The following is a 21,582-nucleotide window of genomic DNA, read 5'->3' as shown; positions in this document are numbered from 1 at the left end:
AGCTTATTCATTTATTCAACAAAGAAATACGAGGACTAATCTTTTGCTAGCTGTGTGCTGAGGATACGAAGAAGAAAACAGCAATCTTGGTCTTGGAGAAAGTAGTAGGGAACAGAACGCTCAGAGTTATGAGAAGGTAGAAACAAAAGGAACTAGTTTCAGGAAGCATGGCCACACTCTTTCTTGCCCCTATGCTTTATACACTATCTCATTCATTCATTTTGAGAGAGAGAGAGAACACAGGGGAGGAGGGGCAAAAAGAGAGAGGGGGAGGGGGGGAAAGAGGGAGGGAGGAAGAGAGAGGGAAAGAGAGAGAGAGAGAGAGAGAGAGAGAGAATCCTAAGCAGGCTCTGCGCTGTCAGCAAAGAGCCAGATGCAGGGCCTGAACTCACCAACTCAGGTGAGATCATGATGTGAGTCGAAATCAAGAGTCAGACACTTAACTGACTGAGCCACCCAGGCGTTCTCACATTATTTCCATTAGCTGCCAAGTCCTTCCCTGCCCTGCTGCCCAGCAGGCTTTCTTTCATCTTTCAGCTTCAGTGGGGTCCTCTCCTTTGTAACAATCTTCTCTTTGTGATAGAATTAAGTCATTTTTCACTATGATCCTAGAACTCAGTTTTTGTCGTTGTTGTTTTTGGATTTGTCCTGCCCTAAAACTCCTTTAAAAATACTTTTATAAAAAAATTTGACCAGGCATTAGACTGTGCTTCCTGTGTAGCTTTGAAGCCCAACACTTAACAAAATGCACTCAGAACAGCTGCTGAATGAACCAACAAAAGGCTCGTGGGAAGACTGAACAAATAGGCAGATCAGTTTGAGATTTATAAAGTGCTAAAATAACACAGTAGCACCAATACACTGGATCCTTGCAGCCTCAATGCAGACAGTCTTCAAGGAAGCTGCAGTAACTTCTGAAAGCCTGATCACTTCTACTTTTTCTGAGGTTTCTTAACAATTTACGTAAGTGAACACCCCAGATGACAGGAAAGAGAATGTAATGGGGGCAAGGGGTAGGGACAAGTCAAAAGGCAAAAGCGCTGACAGATTTATAAGAGATGTTCCATTACGTGTTCCCCTAGCACACAAAATAACACCCTGGTGCCATGAGAGTGAAGGGCAAAGATCAAAGAGCATTCAACCACTCGAGGACCAATGCTCTTGTCGATAAAAAGCACTTATGATTAGATGACCCCCAAAATCCCGACAACTCAAGTCAGGGGCAAAATAAGTAATAATAAGCAACCAAAAAACTCAGAAAACTGGCAGGTTTCTTTGGGCTGCAAAAGAAAATCGCAAGGCGATGCAGCACTTCTCTGAGTAATTATCTGAGTGGTTCATCTTGTCCAAGGCTATGTCACACTTAGGCCATCAGAGGTCTCTTCCCGTTTCTCCCAGAACCCTGGATCTGTGATCTTCCAGCAATGTTGAACTTACTTTGCTGCAGCTCTTCTGGTCTTTTTCTTCTGTGAGGGCTCACCCATGGGCACTGCTTCTTCCTCCAGCTCTTCGTCATCTCCAGCATCGGGTTCCTCTTCAGTCTCCCCTGCGGCCACCCCTTTCCCTTTCCTGCGCAGATCCTGGGTGGGAGCAACCTGCAGGTCTGCTGGGTAATACTCGTTGCTACAGTAGAAAGAGATGAAGCAGAGTTGTCCTAATTCTGTTTGTGACAGATGGATGTACGTCCACTGTTCAGAGTCACACAATGAAGAGTCACCAGGGGCACCTTAGCCAAACCTCCTCACATTATTCTTTCTTATTCAGCCCCTCTTAAGTACCTGGTTTGGCAAACCTACCATTAATTGCAGTTACACTTTTAAAATCCCACTGTTACACTGTTAAAAACATTTGAAAAATCTCTTTTGGCCTGAGCTAAAATCAGTCTCTCTTCTCTGTCTCTGGAACCGTAACTGGGGGAGGTGGGTATAGGGGTGGATTTTATTAAATAAGGAAAGCAGAGCACTAAGACCATGCCAGTCACTTTCACCCAGACCCACTGTACTTTGCCAATGTCCTTTTGCAAATATAGTGCCACAGCAAAATTCAGTCCTCTGGACGTGGTCTGGTAAGACCGGTGGACTGTCAACTCCATTGCTTTCAGGGGCAGACACAGCATGACACAGACTCAAACTGAATGTCCAGGTAATGAAAATCACAAAGTATTTGTGTTTTGCCTCTTTAAATTAAGCTTATCCAATTCCTATTCACGTTTGTTTTTATTAGATTCCATCCCTTTAATTTTGGTCTGATATTTGAAGTAACTAATATTATCTTGAAGGCTGCCACAGAGTGCATTGCTTTTGAGTCATTTTAATTCCATCATCCAACAACTTGTTCATTTGTGGTCTGTTTTGTGCATGGACGGCACTGGGCTACAGACACAAGGAAATCGATCAGACAGGCTTTAAAGTCTGCACTCAAAAATACACTGATAAAATAACATGTTTGAGGGTAGCACCCTCCCAGCACACCTGGAAGACACTCCAGGTCAACACACGTTAAACTCCAGGTGAATACACGAAACTAGCACTGGAGAGCTGGGACACTTTACTATAGTCAACTCTGTATTTTCAGCCAGCAGGATCTAGCACTTGATACCTACCAGGCAGACGAATAAATAAAATGAACAAGGTTGCTGTGTCGGTTACAAACCATACCATCATCTACTGAACAGCACCCCCACTATAATCCCAACACTCAGTTAACCATATAGAACATAAATTTTAAACTCTATCTCCATGCACAGCATGTTCCCTAGTGTTTGTTAAGTAAGATAATTCACACGGAGCACTCACAAGAGTGCTTCTAGCACACAGCAGGGACTCTTTAGATGTCACCTGTTATCAAGGTATCGTCATTGTTAGTCACTCCTGCCTCTGGTTTGGTTCGTCTCAAAGAATGTTTGTTTACAAGGGATTCACAAATTAGTTCTAACACTGAATTGTTGGAAACATATTTAGAAATGTAAATTTCTAGTAAAAAAATAAAATAAAAAGCCCATAATATATTTCAAAGTCAAAATGAAAGGTGACATTTGCATTTTCCATTAGTTTGGATCATCTATAAAAGTATTTGCCACAGGTAATCATTGCCAACTAATGTTAAATATTTTTTAAATTGTATATCTTTTAAAAAAATATTGTGTATCTATAGTCTCTAAGTCTTAAACTCAGAAATGACATCTTGTTACAGGCTCCTCTCTCCATCCCCAGGAATCTATTAGTAATCCCTTTCTTTCTTTAGGGAAAAATTTAGAAAATTAACAGAGCAGGAAATTTATTTCCTGTTAACACCATTAGTACTTGCTTCCATATGTATAGCTCTTTGTAGCGCACAAAACAACTGATAAACATTATTTTATATGATCTTCAAAACAAGGCAGGAAGCTAAATATCGTTTTCATGCTATAAATAAATTGAAGCCTGAAGAATTAGGTAAAAAAATCATTACTCTTCCACCATGGAACCTACTGACCTGCCTGAATCTTTGTTTGTAACCTTTGCCAGAATGAATTATTCATATAAACTTTTCTACTTATGCACTGGATCCTATCTTAACTATTCAAAGACATGACTCCAGCAATTTTATTCCCTCTCTTACATTACAAATTTTCCCTCCTTTCTGGATCATTCACAACACCAGCATTACACAGAGGTGCGCTGCTTAAATCTTAAACAGCAACCTACTAACAGCAGCTCTCTCCACCCCCACATCACCCTCCACCTGTCTGCCTCTTTTTTTACAAGAACTATCCACACTTGCTGTTTTCATTTTTAGTTCTGTTTCCTTTTAAGCTCATTTTAATCAGGCTTTCATCCCTACCAGGTTAACCAAAACAACTCTTGTTAAGATGCCTTCTAAAGCCAATGATCAATTCTTATGCTTTATCTGACTACATCTCAGATATGCATGATCCAACTAATTACTCCCTCTTCAAAATGCTTTCTTCACGTGGCACCTGGGATGCTACATGGTCTTGGTTCTTCTCTCACTCTTTCTGGCTTCCTTTGCTGGCTCCTTATCTCCCAACTTCTAAATCTCAGCTATCAGTCCTTGGAAGTCTTCTCTCTCTACATTTACACCTTAGGTGTAACTTCATTCCTGGTCTCACGATTTAAAAATCATGTGTATACTGATGATTCTCAATTTATAATCTTTAGGCCAAACCTTTCCCTCCAACTTTAAACTTCAAATTCAACTGCCTATTCAACATCCCTACTTAGATGGCTATTCAGTATCCCAAACATAACACCTAGAAAAATGAACTCCTGATCTCCCCCACAAATCTGCAAACCTGTGCTTTCCTCCCAATCTCAGTAAATGGTGACTCTCTTCTTCCAGTCGCTCAGCTCAAAACCTTAGAGACATCCCCAATTCCTCCCCTTTCACCTTCCTGTACCAACATTCCCCCTTTTCCCCCAAACACCTACACATCTGATCTGTTGGCTTACCAAATTGCACAGGCTGTTCTAAGTGTAATCCCCCCCAAATATATTTTACTGATGTGAAATCTTTCCAAGAATATGCAGAATTCAACCACCCCTCATCAGCTGTACTACTACAACCTTGGTCAAGTCACCCACGTTTCTTGCCGGACTTTATAATCTCTGAAGCTGGTCTATCTGCTCTGACCAACCCACAGTCTATTCTTGACATGACAGCTAGAAAAATCCTTAAGAAATCTTAAGTCATGTCACCTCTGTTTAAACCTTCTGATGTCTTTCCATTTCACTAACAGAAAAAAAACAAGTCCTTTACCATCACTTGAAGGCCCTACACAATTTGGTCTCCTGTTAAGTTTTTGGCCTAATCTTTAACTATTTTCTCCCAGGGTCACTGCTATAGCCACTCAGACTTTCTTGCTGTTCTTTGAACAAGCCAAGCATGATGTGGTTTGTAGCCTGCTTAAGTTACACATATGACACTTTCCCATATAATGAAATACTACTATAAAACATACTCTTCGTTGATGATTAGTCCTGTTCTGTACATCACATCCCGTATCTTTAGAGTTTTAAAGTCATCCAACTATCTACTCAAAACAAAACAATGCTCCAGAAAGTTGTTATTCTGTAGTAACATACAAAGTACATTCCCCCTCAGCATCCTAGGAAACATAAGCAGACTGACAACACAGTGGCTGGGGCTGGGTTTCTGGAAAACACGTTAAAGCCCCAAGAAAGGCAATGAAACAACAAGGCAAAAAATAACAAGGCCTTTGTATGCTAATCTAATTCAACAAGCCTTTCTTATTTTGTAACCTGCAATTAAAAAAAAATTTTTTTTAATGTTTATTTATTTTTGAGACAGAGAGAGACAGAGCATGAACAGGGGAGGGGCACAGAGAAAGGGAGACACAGAATCCAAAGCAGGCTCCGGGCTCCAAGCTGTCAGCACAGAGCCGGATGCGGGGCTCGAACTCACGGACTGTGAAACCATGACCGGAGCTGAAGTTGGATGTTTAACCGACTGAGCCACCCAGGCGCCCCTGTAACCCGGAATTTTTATTTTTATATTTTTTAATTTAAAATAAAAAAAATTTTAATGTTTATTTTTGAGAGAGAGCGAGAGAGACAGACAGAGAGAGAGGGAGACACAGAATCCAAAGCAGGCTCCAGGCTCTGAGCTATCAGCCCAGAGCCTAATGTGGGGCTCAAACCCATGAACCATGAGATCGTGACCTGAGCCGAAGTCAGACACTTAACCAACTGAGCCACCTAGTTGCCCCTATAATTTTTTTTTAACTTGGAATTTTTATTAACACCATTTGTGGCATGGTTACATTTTAACTGGTGTCAAATTAAGTGGCAAAAAAAAACTAGCTGTTATCTGAGAGAGCCAGTGCTTTACAGATGAGCCAATGGTTTGAAAATGTGATGGACATACTAAAAAAACAGCCTACTTGGGAGTTTAAGACTTCACATCTTCTCTTCCTCATACTCTACCAGGGACATATTCCTGGAAAGGAATACTTACTGGATAAATCTCAGGAAAAGTGGGGAAAGCTCCCTGGACCGTGGCTCTACCCTCTCTGGGAATTTTGCCAGAGCTCGCCAGAGCAAAAATCGGAAGTTGGTGTGGTCCAGTCTTTCCTGACAGTCAGTTTTTGATGTTAACTGCTCATGATAAAGAGCTCCAACATCTCCTTCCGGAGGCTGCTCCCAACTTTCATCTCCAATGGACTTCTCATCTCTTACATCATTTTGCAGCTCTTTCTCTGCAAGAAAAAAAGTCATTGGAACCACTAGAGAAATGTTAACATTTGTCCTCTGGGTCTCCTCATGTGAGGGTGTTTCTAGCTCTAGTAATATGAGGAAACAATAAAATATATCCAAAGGTTATCAGGATAGTACATTACTCATTTCTGTTTCCCGATTTCATGCACAATTAAGCAGTAAAAAATTAAATAGTTAAACCACCTTTGTTTCCCCAGCCTCCCTTTCACTTCCCCTTACATACCAGCATGTACAGCTGCTTTTTCTAGATGTTCATAGTAGACTTTCCAAAATTGCTTATTGTCCATTTCATGTGCATGAGAACTAAGAGAAAAGATCACAAATACGTGGTATAATCCTTTTTAAAAGATCTCTCATAGGAAAAAAAAAGTGAAAGTATATAATTACAATTTAATTAGGTTATCCTTGAATATAGGGCTTCAATAACTTTTGTACTTTTTTACATTTTTTCAAAATGCCTGCACTGAGCAGGAATTTTTATTAATTTCAGTGTAGTTGAAACACAATATTATATTAGTTTCAGGTGTATAACTTAGTGATTTGACAAGTTTATACATTATGCTGTGCTCACAAGTGTAGCTACCATCTGCCCCATTACATCGCTGTTATAATACCATGGACCATATTCCTTTTATTCCCATAACTTAGTGATTCCATAACTGGAAACCTGTATCTCTCACTCTCCTTCACCCATGCTGCCCATACCCCCCACCCACTCCCCTCTGGCAGCCATCAGGTTTTTTTGTTTTCTTTTTTTTTCCCTTGCCATCAGGGTTTTCTTTGTACTTACAGGTCTGATTCTGCTTTTTGTTTATTTATTCATTTTTTTTTAAAGATTCCACTTATAAGTAGAATCATATATTTGTCTTTCTCAGTCTGACTTATTTCACTTAGCGTAATACCCTCTAGGTCCACCCATGTTATTTCAAATGGCACAATCTCATCCTTTTTTATGGCTGTGTAATATTCCATTGTGTACATATACCACATTTCCTTACCCACTCATCTACTGATGGACACTTAGGTTGCCTCCATATCTTGGCTCTTGTAAATAACACTGCAGTGAACATCTATATTTTTGAATTAATGTTTTTGTTTTCTTTGGTAAATACCTAGTAGTGCGATTATATTTTTTTTAATGTTTATTTATTTATTTTGAAAGAGAGAGAGGGAGAGGCAGAGAGAGAGGGAGAGAGAATCCCAAGCAGGCTCCATGTTGTTAATGCAAAGCCCAACATGAGGCTCAATCTCACAAACTGTGAGATCATGACCTGAGCTGAAATCAAGAGTCGGACATTTGGGGCACCTGGATAGCTTAGTTGGTTAAGCAGGCAACTTCAGCTCAGGTCATGATCTCACAGTTCATGAGTTCAAGCCCTGTGTTGGGTTCTGTGCTGACAGCTCAGAGCCTGGAGCCTGCTTTGGATTCTGTGTCTCCCTCTCTCTGTCCCTCTCCTGCTCCCACTCTGTCTCTCTCTCTCTCTCTCAAAAATAAATAAACAAAAAAAATGAGTTGGACACTGACTGAGCCCCCCCAGGTGCTCCCAGTAGCGGAATTACTGAATCACATGGTATTTCTATTTTTAATTTTTTGAGGAGGAATTATTTTTATAGTCATAAAGTACTAAAGGATATTTTTTAAAACCTAAATAGATCCCTCTAAGAAGGTTTTTTTTGTTTGTTTTTTTTTGTTTAAGTATATTTACTTTGAGAGAGACAGAAACAGTAAGAAGGGGTAGAGAGAGGGAAAGAGACAGAATCCTTCACGCTGCCAGTGAAGAGCCCAATGTGGGACTCAAACTCACTCAACTGTGAGATCATGACCTGAGCCAAAGTCAAGAGTCAAATGCTTAACTGACTGAGCCACCCAGGCACCCTAAGAAGACTATTTTTAAAGGCACAGTAATGTGAACGGGGCATCAGGTGCAATGTATGGCACATTAAAGAAAGGAGAGGACTCCGGAGAAAAACTCAGCTAACTTTACAGTGTTGGCTTTCAGAGGTGCCTGGGTGACTCATTCAGTTAAGCGCCTGACATGATCTCGCATTTGTGGGTTTGAGCCCCACATCGGGGAATGTGCTGACAGCTCAGAGCCTGGAGCCTGCTTTAGATTCTGTGTCTCCCTCTCCCTCTACCCCTCCCCTGCTTCCACTGTGCCTCTCAAAATAAAATAAAACGTTAAAAAAATTTTTAAGTGTTGGTTTTTCTCCACCAAATTAAAATATACGTATCATTGACATAAAGGCAAAAAAAATAACTACATGAAACATACCTTTCAGAATTTGAAGAGAAATCAGATGAATCACATAAGTGTTTATATAATTTGGTATCTTAACACCAATAATCTCAAAATGTTTATGCTCTAGATACCACCTCACACCTGTCAGAATGGCTAACATTAACAACTCAGTAAACAACAGATGTTGGCGAGGATGCAGAGAAAGAGGATCTCTTGCATTGTTGGTGGCAATGCAAGCTGGTGCAGCCACTCTGGAAAACAGTATGGAGGTTCCTCAAAAAACTAAAAATAAAATTACCCTACAACCCAGCAACTGCTGGGATAAATACTGGATAAATTTATCCTTGGATAAGTACTCTAGATAATTTCCTGGATAAACACTACTAGGTATTTATCCAAGGGATACAGGTGTGCTGTTTTGAAGGGACACATGCACCCCCCATGTTTATAGCAGCACTATGAACAATAGCCAAAGTATGGAAAGAGCCCAAATGTCCATCGATGGATGAATGGATAAAGAAGATGTGGTACATATATACAATGGAGTATTACTCGGCAATCAAAAAGAATGAAATCTTGCCATTTGCAACTACGTGGATGGAACAGGAGGGTATTATGCTAAGTGAAATGAGTCAGAGAAAGACAAATACCATATGACTTCACTCATATGAGGACTTTAAGAGACAAAACAAACGAACATAAGGGAAAGGCAATAAAAATAATATAAAAACAGGGAGGGGGACAAAACAGAAGAGACTCATTAATATGGAGAACAAACAGAGGGTTACTGGAGGGGGTGTGGGAGGGGGGATGGGCTAAATGGGTAAGGGGCACTAAGGAATCTACTCCTGAAGTCATTGTTGCACTATATGCTAACTAATTTGGATGTAAATTTAAAAAAAATTAAGTTAAAAAAATGTGTATGCTCTGTCATTACTTGTCTAAGAATATGATATTTTTTTCTGCTCCTAATATTTTACTCTCACTTGTGTCTGAGCAGGTGGGCTCCAGACAGGCAGTAAACATCTACTGGCACCCAGCTGGGAGCATGGAAAGGCCTGGCCTAGCTCTCTGGGGTCACAGACTATGGAGTTCGAAGGAGCAGGTTTGGCCTTTCTTGATCAGCATGGGGTGCCTGGCCAGGGACACAGGTGAGTCTTTTTTTTTTTTTTTTTTTTAAGAGACTGTATATCATTTTTACTAATGCCACAGCCCAACATCCGTTTTGTCACTACAGCAGGTTGATTGAGTGTGTGTGTGTGTGTATGTGTTCCTGAACAGACGAGGGGCCAGAAGAGACTCAAGCAGGTCTCAGCCAACAGCTCTACTGAGCAGCAACTGAAAGACAGTGACACAGGTTGGACTTCTGCCTGTCTTTCTCCTGGGCTACCTTTCTGCATTCTGAGGGCAAGTGTGAAGCCCATGCCAGCCAAGATTAAAGGGCTTCTTAGCAAAGTTCAGTCTCCAACTCCCAGTCATCACCGCCCCTCTGACCACAGGGATGCCCCTGGGCAAAGTACAGACTGCTAGGCAAAGGTGGATAATCATCACACAAGACATGAACTGTATATGCTGTTGACTATCCATGAAAAATCAATCAGTTTTCAGATAGATAGATGTACCCAACAGGAAGACAGCCTAGCCAGCCATGGAGAACCATGAAAGGCATTTAGCAATTGAGAAGTCAACATTTTTGATAGCGGGCTACTAGTAACACATATGTCAGATTCTTCCTTAAGCACAATAAGTGAAATTATGAAGTTGATGTTAGAAGGCTTTGTTTTCAGAATGGTTCGATGGTTCTGAAGGGCAGTAAAAGGCAAACTGGTTCCAAATTGTAGAGATTTGTTTATTCTACTTCTGTCAAGTAAGAACTAATGGTTACGGTTTTGAGAGGTCACACATGATATATGTCTAATCTGACAAAAAGCAGAGTAGACCATCTGAAGACAAAGGTCTGCAAAGGGACAGACTACATACGAAGCACCACATATATAATTTCTATGTGATTACTAAGGTCCTTTTTAGAACTAAGGGACTCTTGGATACTAGACACCTAGGGTTTCAAAAAGTCATGTTTAAAGTTTGGCTCACTGACTCAATATATATAAATAAAATTTTGCAATTACTATACACTATCTTGTCACTGTAAAAAAAATTTAACAGACCACGGTGAGGAAGATGGCAGCATAGGAGGACACTGGGCTCACCGTGTCCTGCTGACCACTTAGATTCCACCCACATCTGCCTAAATAACCCAGAAAACCGCCAGAAGACTAGCAGAGGACTCTCTAGAGCCAAGCGTAGACAAGAGCCCATGGAAGAGGGGCCCCTCCCGAAGCGGACTACCAAAGGCAAAGCGAGCTGAGTCTGCCCCTCCAGCCCCTGTGCACCTTGCGGATCCGCCCTGGCTAATACGCCAGATCCCATCTAAGCAGCACCACAAGCCTGGCAATGTGTAAGTAGCCCAGACAGGGGCCACACCACCCCTGGGAGAGGGGAAGATAAGGTCCACACCAGTCTGACTGTGGCCCCAGGGGTGGGCTGGGGGCAGACATCAGGTCTGACTGCGGCCCTGCCCACCAGCGCAAGTTACTCCAGACAGCACAGAGGAAGAGCCCTGCAGTTCCGTGCCACTCCAGGGACTATCCAAAATGATGAAACGGAAGAATTCTCCTCAAAAGAAACTCCAGGAAGTAGCGGCAACTAACGAACTGATCAAAAACGATTTAAGTAATGTAACAGAAAATGAATTTAAAATAATAGTCATAAAATGAATTGCTGGGCTTGAAAAACGTATACAGGACAGCAGATAATCTATTACTACAGAGATCAAGGGACTAAGAAACAGTCAGGAGGAGCTAAAAAATGCTATAAATGAGCTGGAAAATAAAATTGAGGCGACCACAGCTTGGATTGAAGAGACAGAGGAGAGAATAGGTGAATTAGAAGATAAAATTATGGAAAAAGAGGAAACTGAGAAAAAGATAAAAAAATCCAGGAGTATGAGGGGAGAATTAGAGAACTAAGTGACACAACTAAACATACTAACATATGCATAATTGGGATTCCAGAGGACGAAGAGACAGGGAAAGGTGCTGAAGGGTGCACTTGAACAAACCATAGTTGAGAACTTCCCGGAACTGGGGAAGGAAAAAAGCACTGAAATCCAAAGGGACAGAGAACTCCCTTCAGATGTAACTTGAATCGATCTTCTGCATGACATATCATAGTCAAACTGGCAAAATACAAGGATAAAGTGAAAATTCTGAAAGCAGCAAGGGATAAGCGTGCCCTAACATATAAAGAGAGGCTGATAAGACTAGTGACGGATTTATCTACAGAAAGTTGGCAGGCCAGAAGAAATGGCAGGAAATCTTCAATGTGGTGAACAGAAAAAATATGTAGCCAAGAATCCTTTATCCAGCAAGTCTTCCATTTAGAATAGAAGGAGAGATAAAGGTCTTCCCAAACAAACAAAAACTGAAGGAATTCGTCACCCTAAACCAGCCCTACAAGAGACCCTAAGGGGGATCCTGTGAGACAAAGTACCAGAGACATCACTACAAGCATGAAACCTACAGACATCACAATGACTCTAAACCCATATCTTTCTATAATAAAACTGAATGTATATGAACTAAATGTGCCAACCAAAAAAAATAGGTTATCAGAATGGATAAAAAAACAAGACCCATCTATTTGCTGTCTACAAGAGACTCATTTTAGACCTGAGGACACCTTCAGATTGAAAGTGAGGGGATGGAGAACTATTTATCATGCTACTGGAAGTCAAAAGAAAGCTGGAGTAGCCATACTTATATCAGACAAACTAGACTTTAAATTAAAGGCTGTAACAAGAGATGAAGAAGGGAAATATATAATAATTACAGGATCTATCCATCAGGAAGAGCTAACAATTATAAATGTCTATGCGCCGAATACAGGAGCCCCCAAATATATGACAATTACTCACAAACATAAGCACCCTTATTGATAAGGATGTGGTAATTGCAGGGGACTTTAACACCCCACTTACAGAAACGGATAGATTATCTAGACAGGAGCAATAAAGAAACAAGGGCCCTGAATGATACATTGGATCAGATGGACTTGACAGATATATTTAGAACTCTGCATCCCAAAGCAACAGAATATACTTTCTTCTCGAGTGCACATGGAACATTCTCCAAGATAGATCATATACTGGGTCACAAAACAGCCCTTCATAAGTATACAAGAATTGAGATCATACCATGCATACTTTCTGACCACAATGCTATGAAACTTGAAATCAACCACAGGAAAAAGTCTGGAAAACCTCCAAAAGAATGGTTAAAGAACACCCTACTAAAGAATGAATGGGTCAACCAGGCAATTAGAGAAGAGATTAAAAAATATATGGAAACAAATGAAAAGGAAAATACGACAATCCAAATGCTTTGGGATGCAGCGAAGGCAGTCCTGAGAGGAAAATACATTGCAATCCAGGCCTATCTCAAGAAACAAGAAAAATCCCAAATACAAAATCTAACAGCACACCTAAAGGAAATAGAAGCAGAGCAGCAAAGACACCCCAAACCCAGCAGAAGAAGAGAAATAATAAAGATCAGAGCAGAAATAAACAATATAGAATCTAAAAAAACTGTAGAACAGATCAACAAAACCAAGAGTTGGTTTTTTGAAAAAATAAACAAAATTGATAAACCTCTAGCTAGGCTTCTGAAAAAGAAAAGGGAGAGGACCCAAATAGATAAAATCATGAATGAAAATGGAATTATTACAACCAATCCCTCAGAGATACAAACAATTATCAGGGAATACTATGAAAAATTATATGCCAACAAATTGGACAACCTGGAAGAAATGGACAAATTCCTAAACACCCACACACTCCCAAAATTCAAACAGGAATAGAAAGCTTGAACAGACCCATAACCAGTGAAGAAATGGAATCAGTTATCAAAAATCTTCCAACAAATAAGAGTCCAGGACCAGATGGCTTCCCAGGAAGTTCTACCAGTCGTTTAAAGCAGAGATAATACCTATCCTTCTCAAGCTATTCCAAAAAACAGAAAGGGAAGGAAAACTTCCAGACTCAGTCTATGAAGCCAGCATTACTTTGATTCCTAAACCAGGCAGAGACCCAGTAAAAAAAAGAGAACTGCAGGCCAATATCCCTGATGAATATGGATGCAAAAATTCTCAGTAAGATACTAGCAAATCGAATTCAACAGCATATAAAAAGAATCATTCACCATGATCAAGTGAGATTCATTCCTGGACTGCAGGACTGGTTCAACATTCACAAATCAATCAACGTGATACATCACATCAGTAAAAGAGAAGATAAGAACCATATGATCCTGTCAATCGATGCAAAAGAGCATTTGACAAAATTCAGCATCCTTTCTTAATAAAAACCCTTGAGAAAGTCGGGATAGAAGGAACATACTTAAACATCATAAAAGCCATTTATGAAAAGCCCACAGCTAACATCATCCTCAATGGGGAAAAACTGAGAGCTTTCCCCCTGAGATCAGGAACACGACAGGGATGTCCACTCTCACCACTGTTGTTTAACATAGTGTTGGAAGTTCTAGCATCAGCAATCAGACAACAAAAGGAAATCAGAGGCATCAAAATTGGCAAAGATGAAGTTTTCACTTTTTGCAAATGACATGATATTGTACATGGAAAATCCAATAGACTCCACCAAAAGTCTGCTAGAACTGATACATGAGTTCAGCAAAGTCGCAGGATACAAAATTAAGGTACAGAAATCAGCTGCATTCTTATACACTGATAATGAAGCAACAGAAAGACAAATAAAGAAACTGATCCCATTCACAATTGCACCAAGAAGCATAAAATACCTAGGAATAAACCAAATCAAAGATGTCAAAGATCTGTATACTGAAAACTATAGAAAGCTTATGAAGGAAATTGAAGAAGAAACAAAGAAATGGAAAGACATTCCCTGCTCATGGATTGGAAGAATATTGTTAAAATGTCAATACTACCCAAAGCTATCTACACATCCAATGCAATCCCAATCAGAATTGCACCAGCATTCTTCTCGAAGCTAGAACAAGTAATCCTAAAATTTGTATCGAACCACAAAAGGCCCCAAATAGCCAAAGTAATTTTGAAGAAGAAGACCAAAGCAGGAGGCATCACAATCCCAGACTTTAGCCTCTACTACAAAGCTGTAATCATCAAGACAGCATGGTATTGGCACAAAGACAACAGACCAATGGAATAGAACAGAGAGTCCAGAATTGGACCCACAAAAGTATGGCCAACTAATCTTTGACAAAGCAGGAAAGAATATCCAATGGAAAAAAAAGACCATCTCTTTATTTTTTTTTTTAATTTTTTTTTTTCAACGTTTATTTATTTTTGGGACAGAGAGAGACAGAGCATGAACAGGGGAGGGGCAGAGAGAGAGGGAGACACAGAATCGGAAGCAGGCTCCAGGCTCTGAGCCATCAGCCCAGAGCCCGATGCGGGGCTCGAACTCACGGACCGCGAGATCGTGACCTGGCTGAAGTCGGACGCTTAACCGACTGCGCCACCCAGGCGCCCCAAAAGACCATCTCTTTAACAAATGGTGCTGGGAGAACTGGACAGCAACATGCAAAAGGATGAAACTAGACCACTTTCTTACACCATTCACAAAAACAAACTCAAAATGGGTAAAGGACCTGACTGTGAGACAGGAAACCATCAAAACCCTAGAGGAGAAAACAGGAAAAAACCTCTCTGACCTCAGCTGCAGCAATTTCTTACTTGACACATCCCCAAGGGCAAGGGAATTAAAAGCAAAAATGAACTATTGGGACCTCATAAAGATAAAAGCTTCTGCACTGCAAAGGAAACAATCAACAAAACTAAAAAGCAACCAAATGGAATGGGAAAAGATATTTGCAAATGACATATTGGGCAAAGGGCTAGTATCCAAAATCTATAAAGAGCTCACCAAACTCCACACCCGAAAAACAAATAATCCGGTGAAGAAATGGGCAGAAAACATGAATAGACACTTCTCTAAAGAAGACATCCAAATGGCCAACAGGCACATGAAAAGATGCTCAACGTCGCTCCTCATCAGGCAAATACAAATCAAAACCACACTCAGATATCACCTCACGCCAGTCAGAGTGGCTAAAATGAACATATAGTCAGGAGACTATAGATGCTGGAGAGGATGTGCAGAAACGGGAACCCTCTTGCACTGTTGGTGGGAATGCAAACTGGTGCAGCCACTCTGGAAAACAGTGTGGAGGTTCCTCAAAAAATTAAAAATAGACCTACCCTATGACCCAGCAGTAGCACTGCTAGGAATTTACCCAAGGGATACAGGAGTGCTGATGCATAGGGGCACTTGTACTCCAATGTTTATAGCAGCATTCTCAACAATAGCCAAATTATGGAAAGAGCCTAAATGTCCATCAACTGGCAAATGGATAAAGAAATTATGGTTTATATACACAATGGAATACTACGTGGCAATGAGAAAGAATGCAATATGGCCCTTTGTAGCAACGTGGATGGAACTGGAGAGTGTTATGTTAAGTGAAATAAGTCATACAGAGAAAGACAGATACCGTATGTTTTCACTCTTATGTGGATCCTGAGAAACTTAACAGAAACCCATGGGGGAGGGGAAGGAGAAAAAAAAGAAAAAGAGGTTAGAAAGGGAGACAGCCAAAGCATAAGAGTCTCTTAAAAACTGAGAACAAACTGAGGGTTGATGAGGGGTGGGAGGGAGAGGAGGGTTGGTGATGGTATTGAGGAGGGCACCTTTTGGGATGAGCACTGGGTATTGTATGGAAACCAATTTGACAATAAATTTCATATTAAAAAAATTAAAAAATAAATTTAACCATACAGATATATCAAGTAGGCAGAGCAAGTCCTTTGAAGTTATTTCAATGCACAAAGATACATACATATAACATCTGAGATGTTGAAATACTTGACATTAGAGAGAATAACTAATGTTCGTTTTTTCTTCACCTTGTCCCACAAAGGATTTAAGGTAGCTACAAATACTATACACACCCATTCATTTAAATCACACCTAGCAGGAGTATAATCTGGCCCCATCACTCTGCAATAGTTAACACATATGGCTTCATCCATTTTAACCCATGCTTACCTTATGAGTTCAATAACAGGATCCCAGAGGGCACTGAAGTTAACATACAACATGCTTAATAAATAACGAAGTGGCACCTGCGATTATAGGAAACTATTTTAGTAAATGGGCTATAAACTACAGAATGCATGAAATATAAATATCCCAACTCAGACAATCAGAGGTTAAAAAGAAGCTTGTGCTTTAAGGAACAAGTTGTAGGTACCAATCCAAAATTCGGCATATAATAATTTTCTGACTCTCCCCAATTGTCACTCGCTATTTAACAAAGAAGAATCACTAAAGAAAAAGTACTCAAACTCATTCCAGATGTTCACAAAGGATATAGCATTTGAATAAACAGATCTGACTCATGATTAAATTCCCACCTAACAAACACTGCTATTACCATCACCGTGTGAGATAAAACCTGAACAGCAAGCAGTAAAATACAGATACCAAAGAGCCCAAGACGGTATACACTGTGAATGGCAGCTGGGGCTCTGTGAGCAGATGGCTGAGTTTTCAAAACTATGCATTAAAGGCATTCAGTTCAGAGGGTCTCAAGTTTTCTCAGTCACCTTTGAGAATGACTGCCATCACTCATATCTTCATGTGCTGGGGAGGCATCATATAGAATGGTAGTTTTAGTATTATTTGGGAATGAGGTGTTTATTACTATTTTAGCAGCAGAGCCCTTTTTCCAAACAAAACGTTAACACAAGACACTAATATATAAAACATGTAAAGAGCAGAAATGCTCTGATCTAAAGGGAACGCTTCCATTGGCCTTACTCCCAAAGGATCTGTGATCCATCCTCAAGGGTCACGCACAAAAACCCCCAATACAAAAGATAAGAGGCCTGACATCCTGCAGCACATGGAGAAGAATGTCAGGTCTTAAACCGGATGTTGAGCCCTTCTGTTGCACCTACCTTCACATATTATGCCCGTATTCAGAGGGAGGACAGTTATTTCCACTGTGGAAAAGGCTGGCAGAGCCATTTAATTCAAAATACCTAAGGAAACTGGAGATTTATCTAGCTTAAATAAAAAACTTTTTTTTTTTTAACTACTTGCTATGTTTCTCTTTCCAAAAGCCAGCTAACAGATCAAAAAGCACAAATTGTTTAAAAACCTGAGACACTGTTTTATACCTCCTGTAATGGCCCATCAGGGACTGCAGCCTGCACCATATCATGTCTTAGTTTTCTCAAATGAAGAAGCTTCTCTCTGTAATCACTCACAGTTGCTGGAACAAGTTCTGCCTGGCGTAATATAGCCAAGGCAGACTGACGCTCTGAGAGCCCATCATCCTGAGTGAACGGAGAAAACCAAGGAGGCAGGTCAGTACTTTGATTTTGCAAAAAGAACATGAAATGTGACCAAAGTTCTAAAAAAAAAAGAAAAACTGGGGTATGTTAATGTTGTAAATTAAATAAGCAACACTTCTTGTGGTAAATGATCCATTTTTCCTCAAACTATTTACTTTTTGTTAGAATCTAATTTAGAATAATGTCTAGCACAGAAATGACAAGGAAAAAACAGGAAACTCATTCTCAGAATGACTCAAATCGATTGGCAACGTTTGTTCAAATAAAAACGTATACATAGGGGCGCCTGGGTGGCTCAGTCGGTTAAGCGTCCGACTTCGGCTCAGGTCACGATCTCGCGGTCCGTGAGTTCGAGCCCCGCGTCGGGCTCTGGGCTGATGGCTCAGAGCCTGGAGCCTGTTTCCGATTCTGTGTCTCCCTCTCTCTCTGCCCCTCCCCCACTCATGCTCTGTCTCTCAAAAACGAATAAAGGTTAAAAAAATCTTTAAAAAAAAAAACAAAAAAAAAAACGTATACATATACTTCCACTTACACAATTCTACTTCTATAATTTCTACTTCTACAAGTAGTAATATGCATTATGGGAATATTTCCCTATTCAAATATATCAGCATAAGGAAGTTCATTACTATTTTATTGGAAATGCTGCAAAACTCCAAACAATCCACCTCAGCATCCATCAACAAAGAACTGGTTATATAAGATATTTTAAACTCTGGTATTGGGGTGGTATCCTTTTAAACCTCAAAAGAAATGAGGTAAGCCTGAGGTATTGATATGGCAAAACCTCCCTGATGCCATTTAAATTGTACATGTGTACAAAAGGTCTGAAAGAATATTCACCAATTACCTGTGACTTTTCAGTGTGGGCAGGACTAAGAATTAAAACAACAATTTCAGTTTTTATGATAGATATTTACACAACAGTATTTGAATTTTCTGTAAAAGTATCACTTTGGAAATTAAAAAAAATAAAGAATGATGTTTTTAAAAAGTTATCCAAATTGAACAGCAAAAATACCTCCATCAGTTCTGGAAGTTGAACCTCAAAATGGTTTAGGATCCTTATTGTCAAAAGCCGAATCTAGAGAAAGTAAAAGGCACATTTAAAACTTCAAAGTTTACACATAAGAAACCGATTAACAGCCAGTGAGATTTAAGTTTTATAGCATTAAGGAAAATACAATGCTTATCAGAAAGATACATGTTATTCTATACCTTATTTCATATTAGACACCAACCAACACCTTATTCAAATAGTACACGGAACAAGTAGTGACCAGACTAGGCAGAAAAGATAAGGTTGCTCATAGAACCGTGTTTTTCCTTCAACTGTGACACTATAAGCATCTCTGTAAATAAGGGCAAAGAAACTGATTAAATTTACAATTCTGTTGCAATTAGTGATTGTTATCCCTACATAACAACCCTACATAACGTATGCAGGTATTTCTACACACCTGACCAAGCGGCAGAATCACCTAGAGGGCTTTAAAAAAAACGATGCAGATTTTTCAGTTTCTGAATCAGAACTCCAGCCTGTGAGGACCCGGAATTTGTATTTTTATTAAGCTCCCCAAGTAATCCTGCTGCAAACAGTTTGTAGGTCAATTTAGGAATCATTGCTTCAAACAGAAATCACCCCCTAGCAGCATTTTCTGATTAAGGAGCTCTGACAAGCACTGGCGATACATATATAATCAAAGAGGAGAGACTGAGAACATACCACAAAACACCATCATTACCTTGGATATGCCAGTTGAAATGTTAGCTTGTAACCTGGGAAATAATTCCATTAAAGCTTCCTCAGAAAGTGGCCCTTTGCAGCCACATAAGGATAATCTCTGATAATAGAGATCAGCTAACAGCAACACAGATGGCTCCACAGGAAATGTTCTGCAACAAGATTATTTATTAGACCCAGCCTGCACCACACAGCTGGGTATTTAGACTGTAAAAGAAACTACAGAAAATTATCACTGGTAAAGGAATTGTAAAAGAGACCAAGGTAAAATGTAGACATTTTATGCAGACATTGACTCCATTTTAGAGATAAAGAATCTGAGGCCTTGCAACAGTGAGTAATGAGCTCAAGGACACACAGCTAGGTGGAGGCAGAGATGGGATTAGCATATGCTATTAAAAAAGAAATTTTTTTTTAATGTTTATTTATTTTTGAGACAGAGAGAGACAGAGCATGAACGGGGATGGGTCAGAGAGAGGCAGACACAGAATCTGAAGCAGGCTCCAGGCTCCGAGCTGTCAGCACAGAGCGCAATGCAGGGCTCAAACTCACGGACTGTGAGATCATGACCTGAGCCGAAGTTGAATGCTTAACCAACTGAGCCACCCAGGTGCCCCAGCATATGCTATTTTTTTTTTTTTTAATTTAAATCCAAGTTAGTTAACATATAGTGTAATGATGGTTTCAGGAGTAGAATTTAGTGACTCATCGCTTACATGTAATACCCAGTGTTCATCCCAACAAGTGTCCTCTTTAAAGCCCATCACCCATTTAGCGATCTTCCATCCGACACCCCACCAGCAATCCTCAGTTTGTTCTCTGAATTTAAGAGTCTCTTATGGTTTGCCTCCCTCCCTGTGTTTACCTTATTGTCCCTTCCCTTCCCCTATATTCATCTGTTTTCTTAAATTCCACATGAGTGAAATCGTGTATTTGTCTTTTTTGACTTATTTCGCTTAGCCTAATACACTCTAGTTCCATCCACGTTGTCACAAATGGAAAGATTTCACAGAATATGCTATTTTAACTAAAACCCAATGCTAATTTTTCTTTCTTTTAAAAAATCTTTTAATGTATATTTATGAGAGAAAGTGAGAGAGACACAGTGTGACTTGGGGAGGGGCCAAGAGAGGGAAACACAGGCTCTGAACTGTCAGCACAGAGCCCGATGTGGGGCTTGAACTCACGGACCATGAGACCATGACCTGGGCTGAAGTCGGACGCTTAACTAGCTGAGCCACCCAGGTGCCCATAATGCTGTTTTTTCGATCTACACAGTTATACATGACAATGACATAAAGGGAGATTATAGAATATTAGTAAGTGTTTTCCATGTGCCAGGCATCGAGCTGAGGGAGGGACAGTACAGAGGAGGGTACAGCACAGGCTCTGGGGTAGGGAAGCCCAAGTTTGAAGCCAGCTCTGCAGTCCATCAGCAGTGTCCCCCTGACAAGGCTGCTTAATTTTGGGGTGTCATCCTCCTTCAACAAATATTTAGTGAGTATCTACTATATGCCAGTGACCTTTATAGACACTGGATATAGCAGTAAACAAAAAACAAAGCCCCTATCCTCCCGGAGCTTATATTCTAACAAAAGAAGGTAGCCAACATAATAAATAAACTATGTATGACAGTGATGAGTGAAGCAGAGAAAAGCAAACCATGGAAAGTCAAGACTGAGAGACAGGTTGTGCAGGGCGGGAGGAAGGTTGAAAAGGAATATATGTGATATCGGGGTGGTCATGGGAGGTAGGGCCTGAAGGAGGTGAATGAGTCAGCCACTGGATATCTGGAAGGCAATTCAGGCAGAGGGAACGGCGATGCCAAGTCACAGATAGGTGTGCTTATCCGGAAGAGGAGCATCAAGAAGACCAGTCCGGCTGG

At 40.3% G+C, this 21,582-nt stretch overlaps 1 protein-coding gene across 2 annotated transcripts in view; it reads right to left on the bottom strand.

Annotated features, from left to right (window-relative positions):
* UTP20 (UTP20 small subunit processome component) overlaps positions 1-21,582 on the bottom strand; it is a 109,715-nt gene that overhangs the window by 64,238 nt on the left and 23,895 nt on the right. For both annotated transcript variants that reach the window (XM_047065766.1, XM_047065767.1), the window contains exons 16-22: positions 19,699-19,849; positions 18,975-19,037; positions 17,777-17,935; positions 16,641-16,717; positions 6,460-6,539; positions 5,977-6,217; positions 1,438-1,623 (exon numbers count right to left, since the gene is read on the bottom strand). In XM_047065766.1, the coding sequence (XP_046921722.1) occupies positions 1,438-1,623; positions 5,977-6,217; positions 6,460-6,539; positions 16,641-16,717; positions 17,777-17,935; positions 18,975-19,037; positions 19,699-19,849 (957 nt within the window). The remainder of the gene's footprint in view (positions 1-1,437; positions 1,624-5,976; positions 6,218-6,459; positions 6,540-16,640; positions 16,718-17,776; positions 17,936-18,974; positions 19,038-19,698; positions 19,850-21,582) is intronic.

The sequence above is a fragment of the Lynx rufus genome, unplaced genomic scaffold, assembly GCF_022079265.1.
Source record: "Lynx rufus isolate CCGP_SWC_20201006 ecotype Redwood Valley unplaced genomic scaffold, mLynRuf1.p SCAF_7, whole genome shotgun sequence".
Taxonomy (NCBI): domain Eukaryota; kingdom Metazoa; phylum Chordata; class Mammalia; order Carnivora; family Felidae; genus Lynx; species Lynx rufus.
The sequence above is the reverse complement of the archived record's forward strand: the minus strand, read 5'-3'. Positions and strand labels throughout refer to the sequence as shown.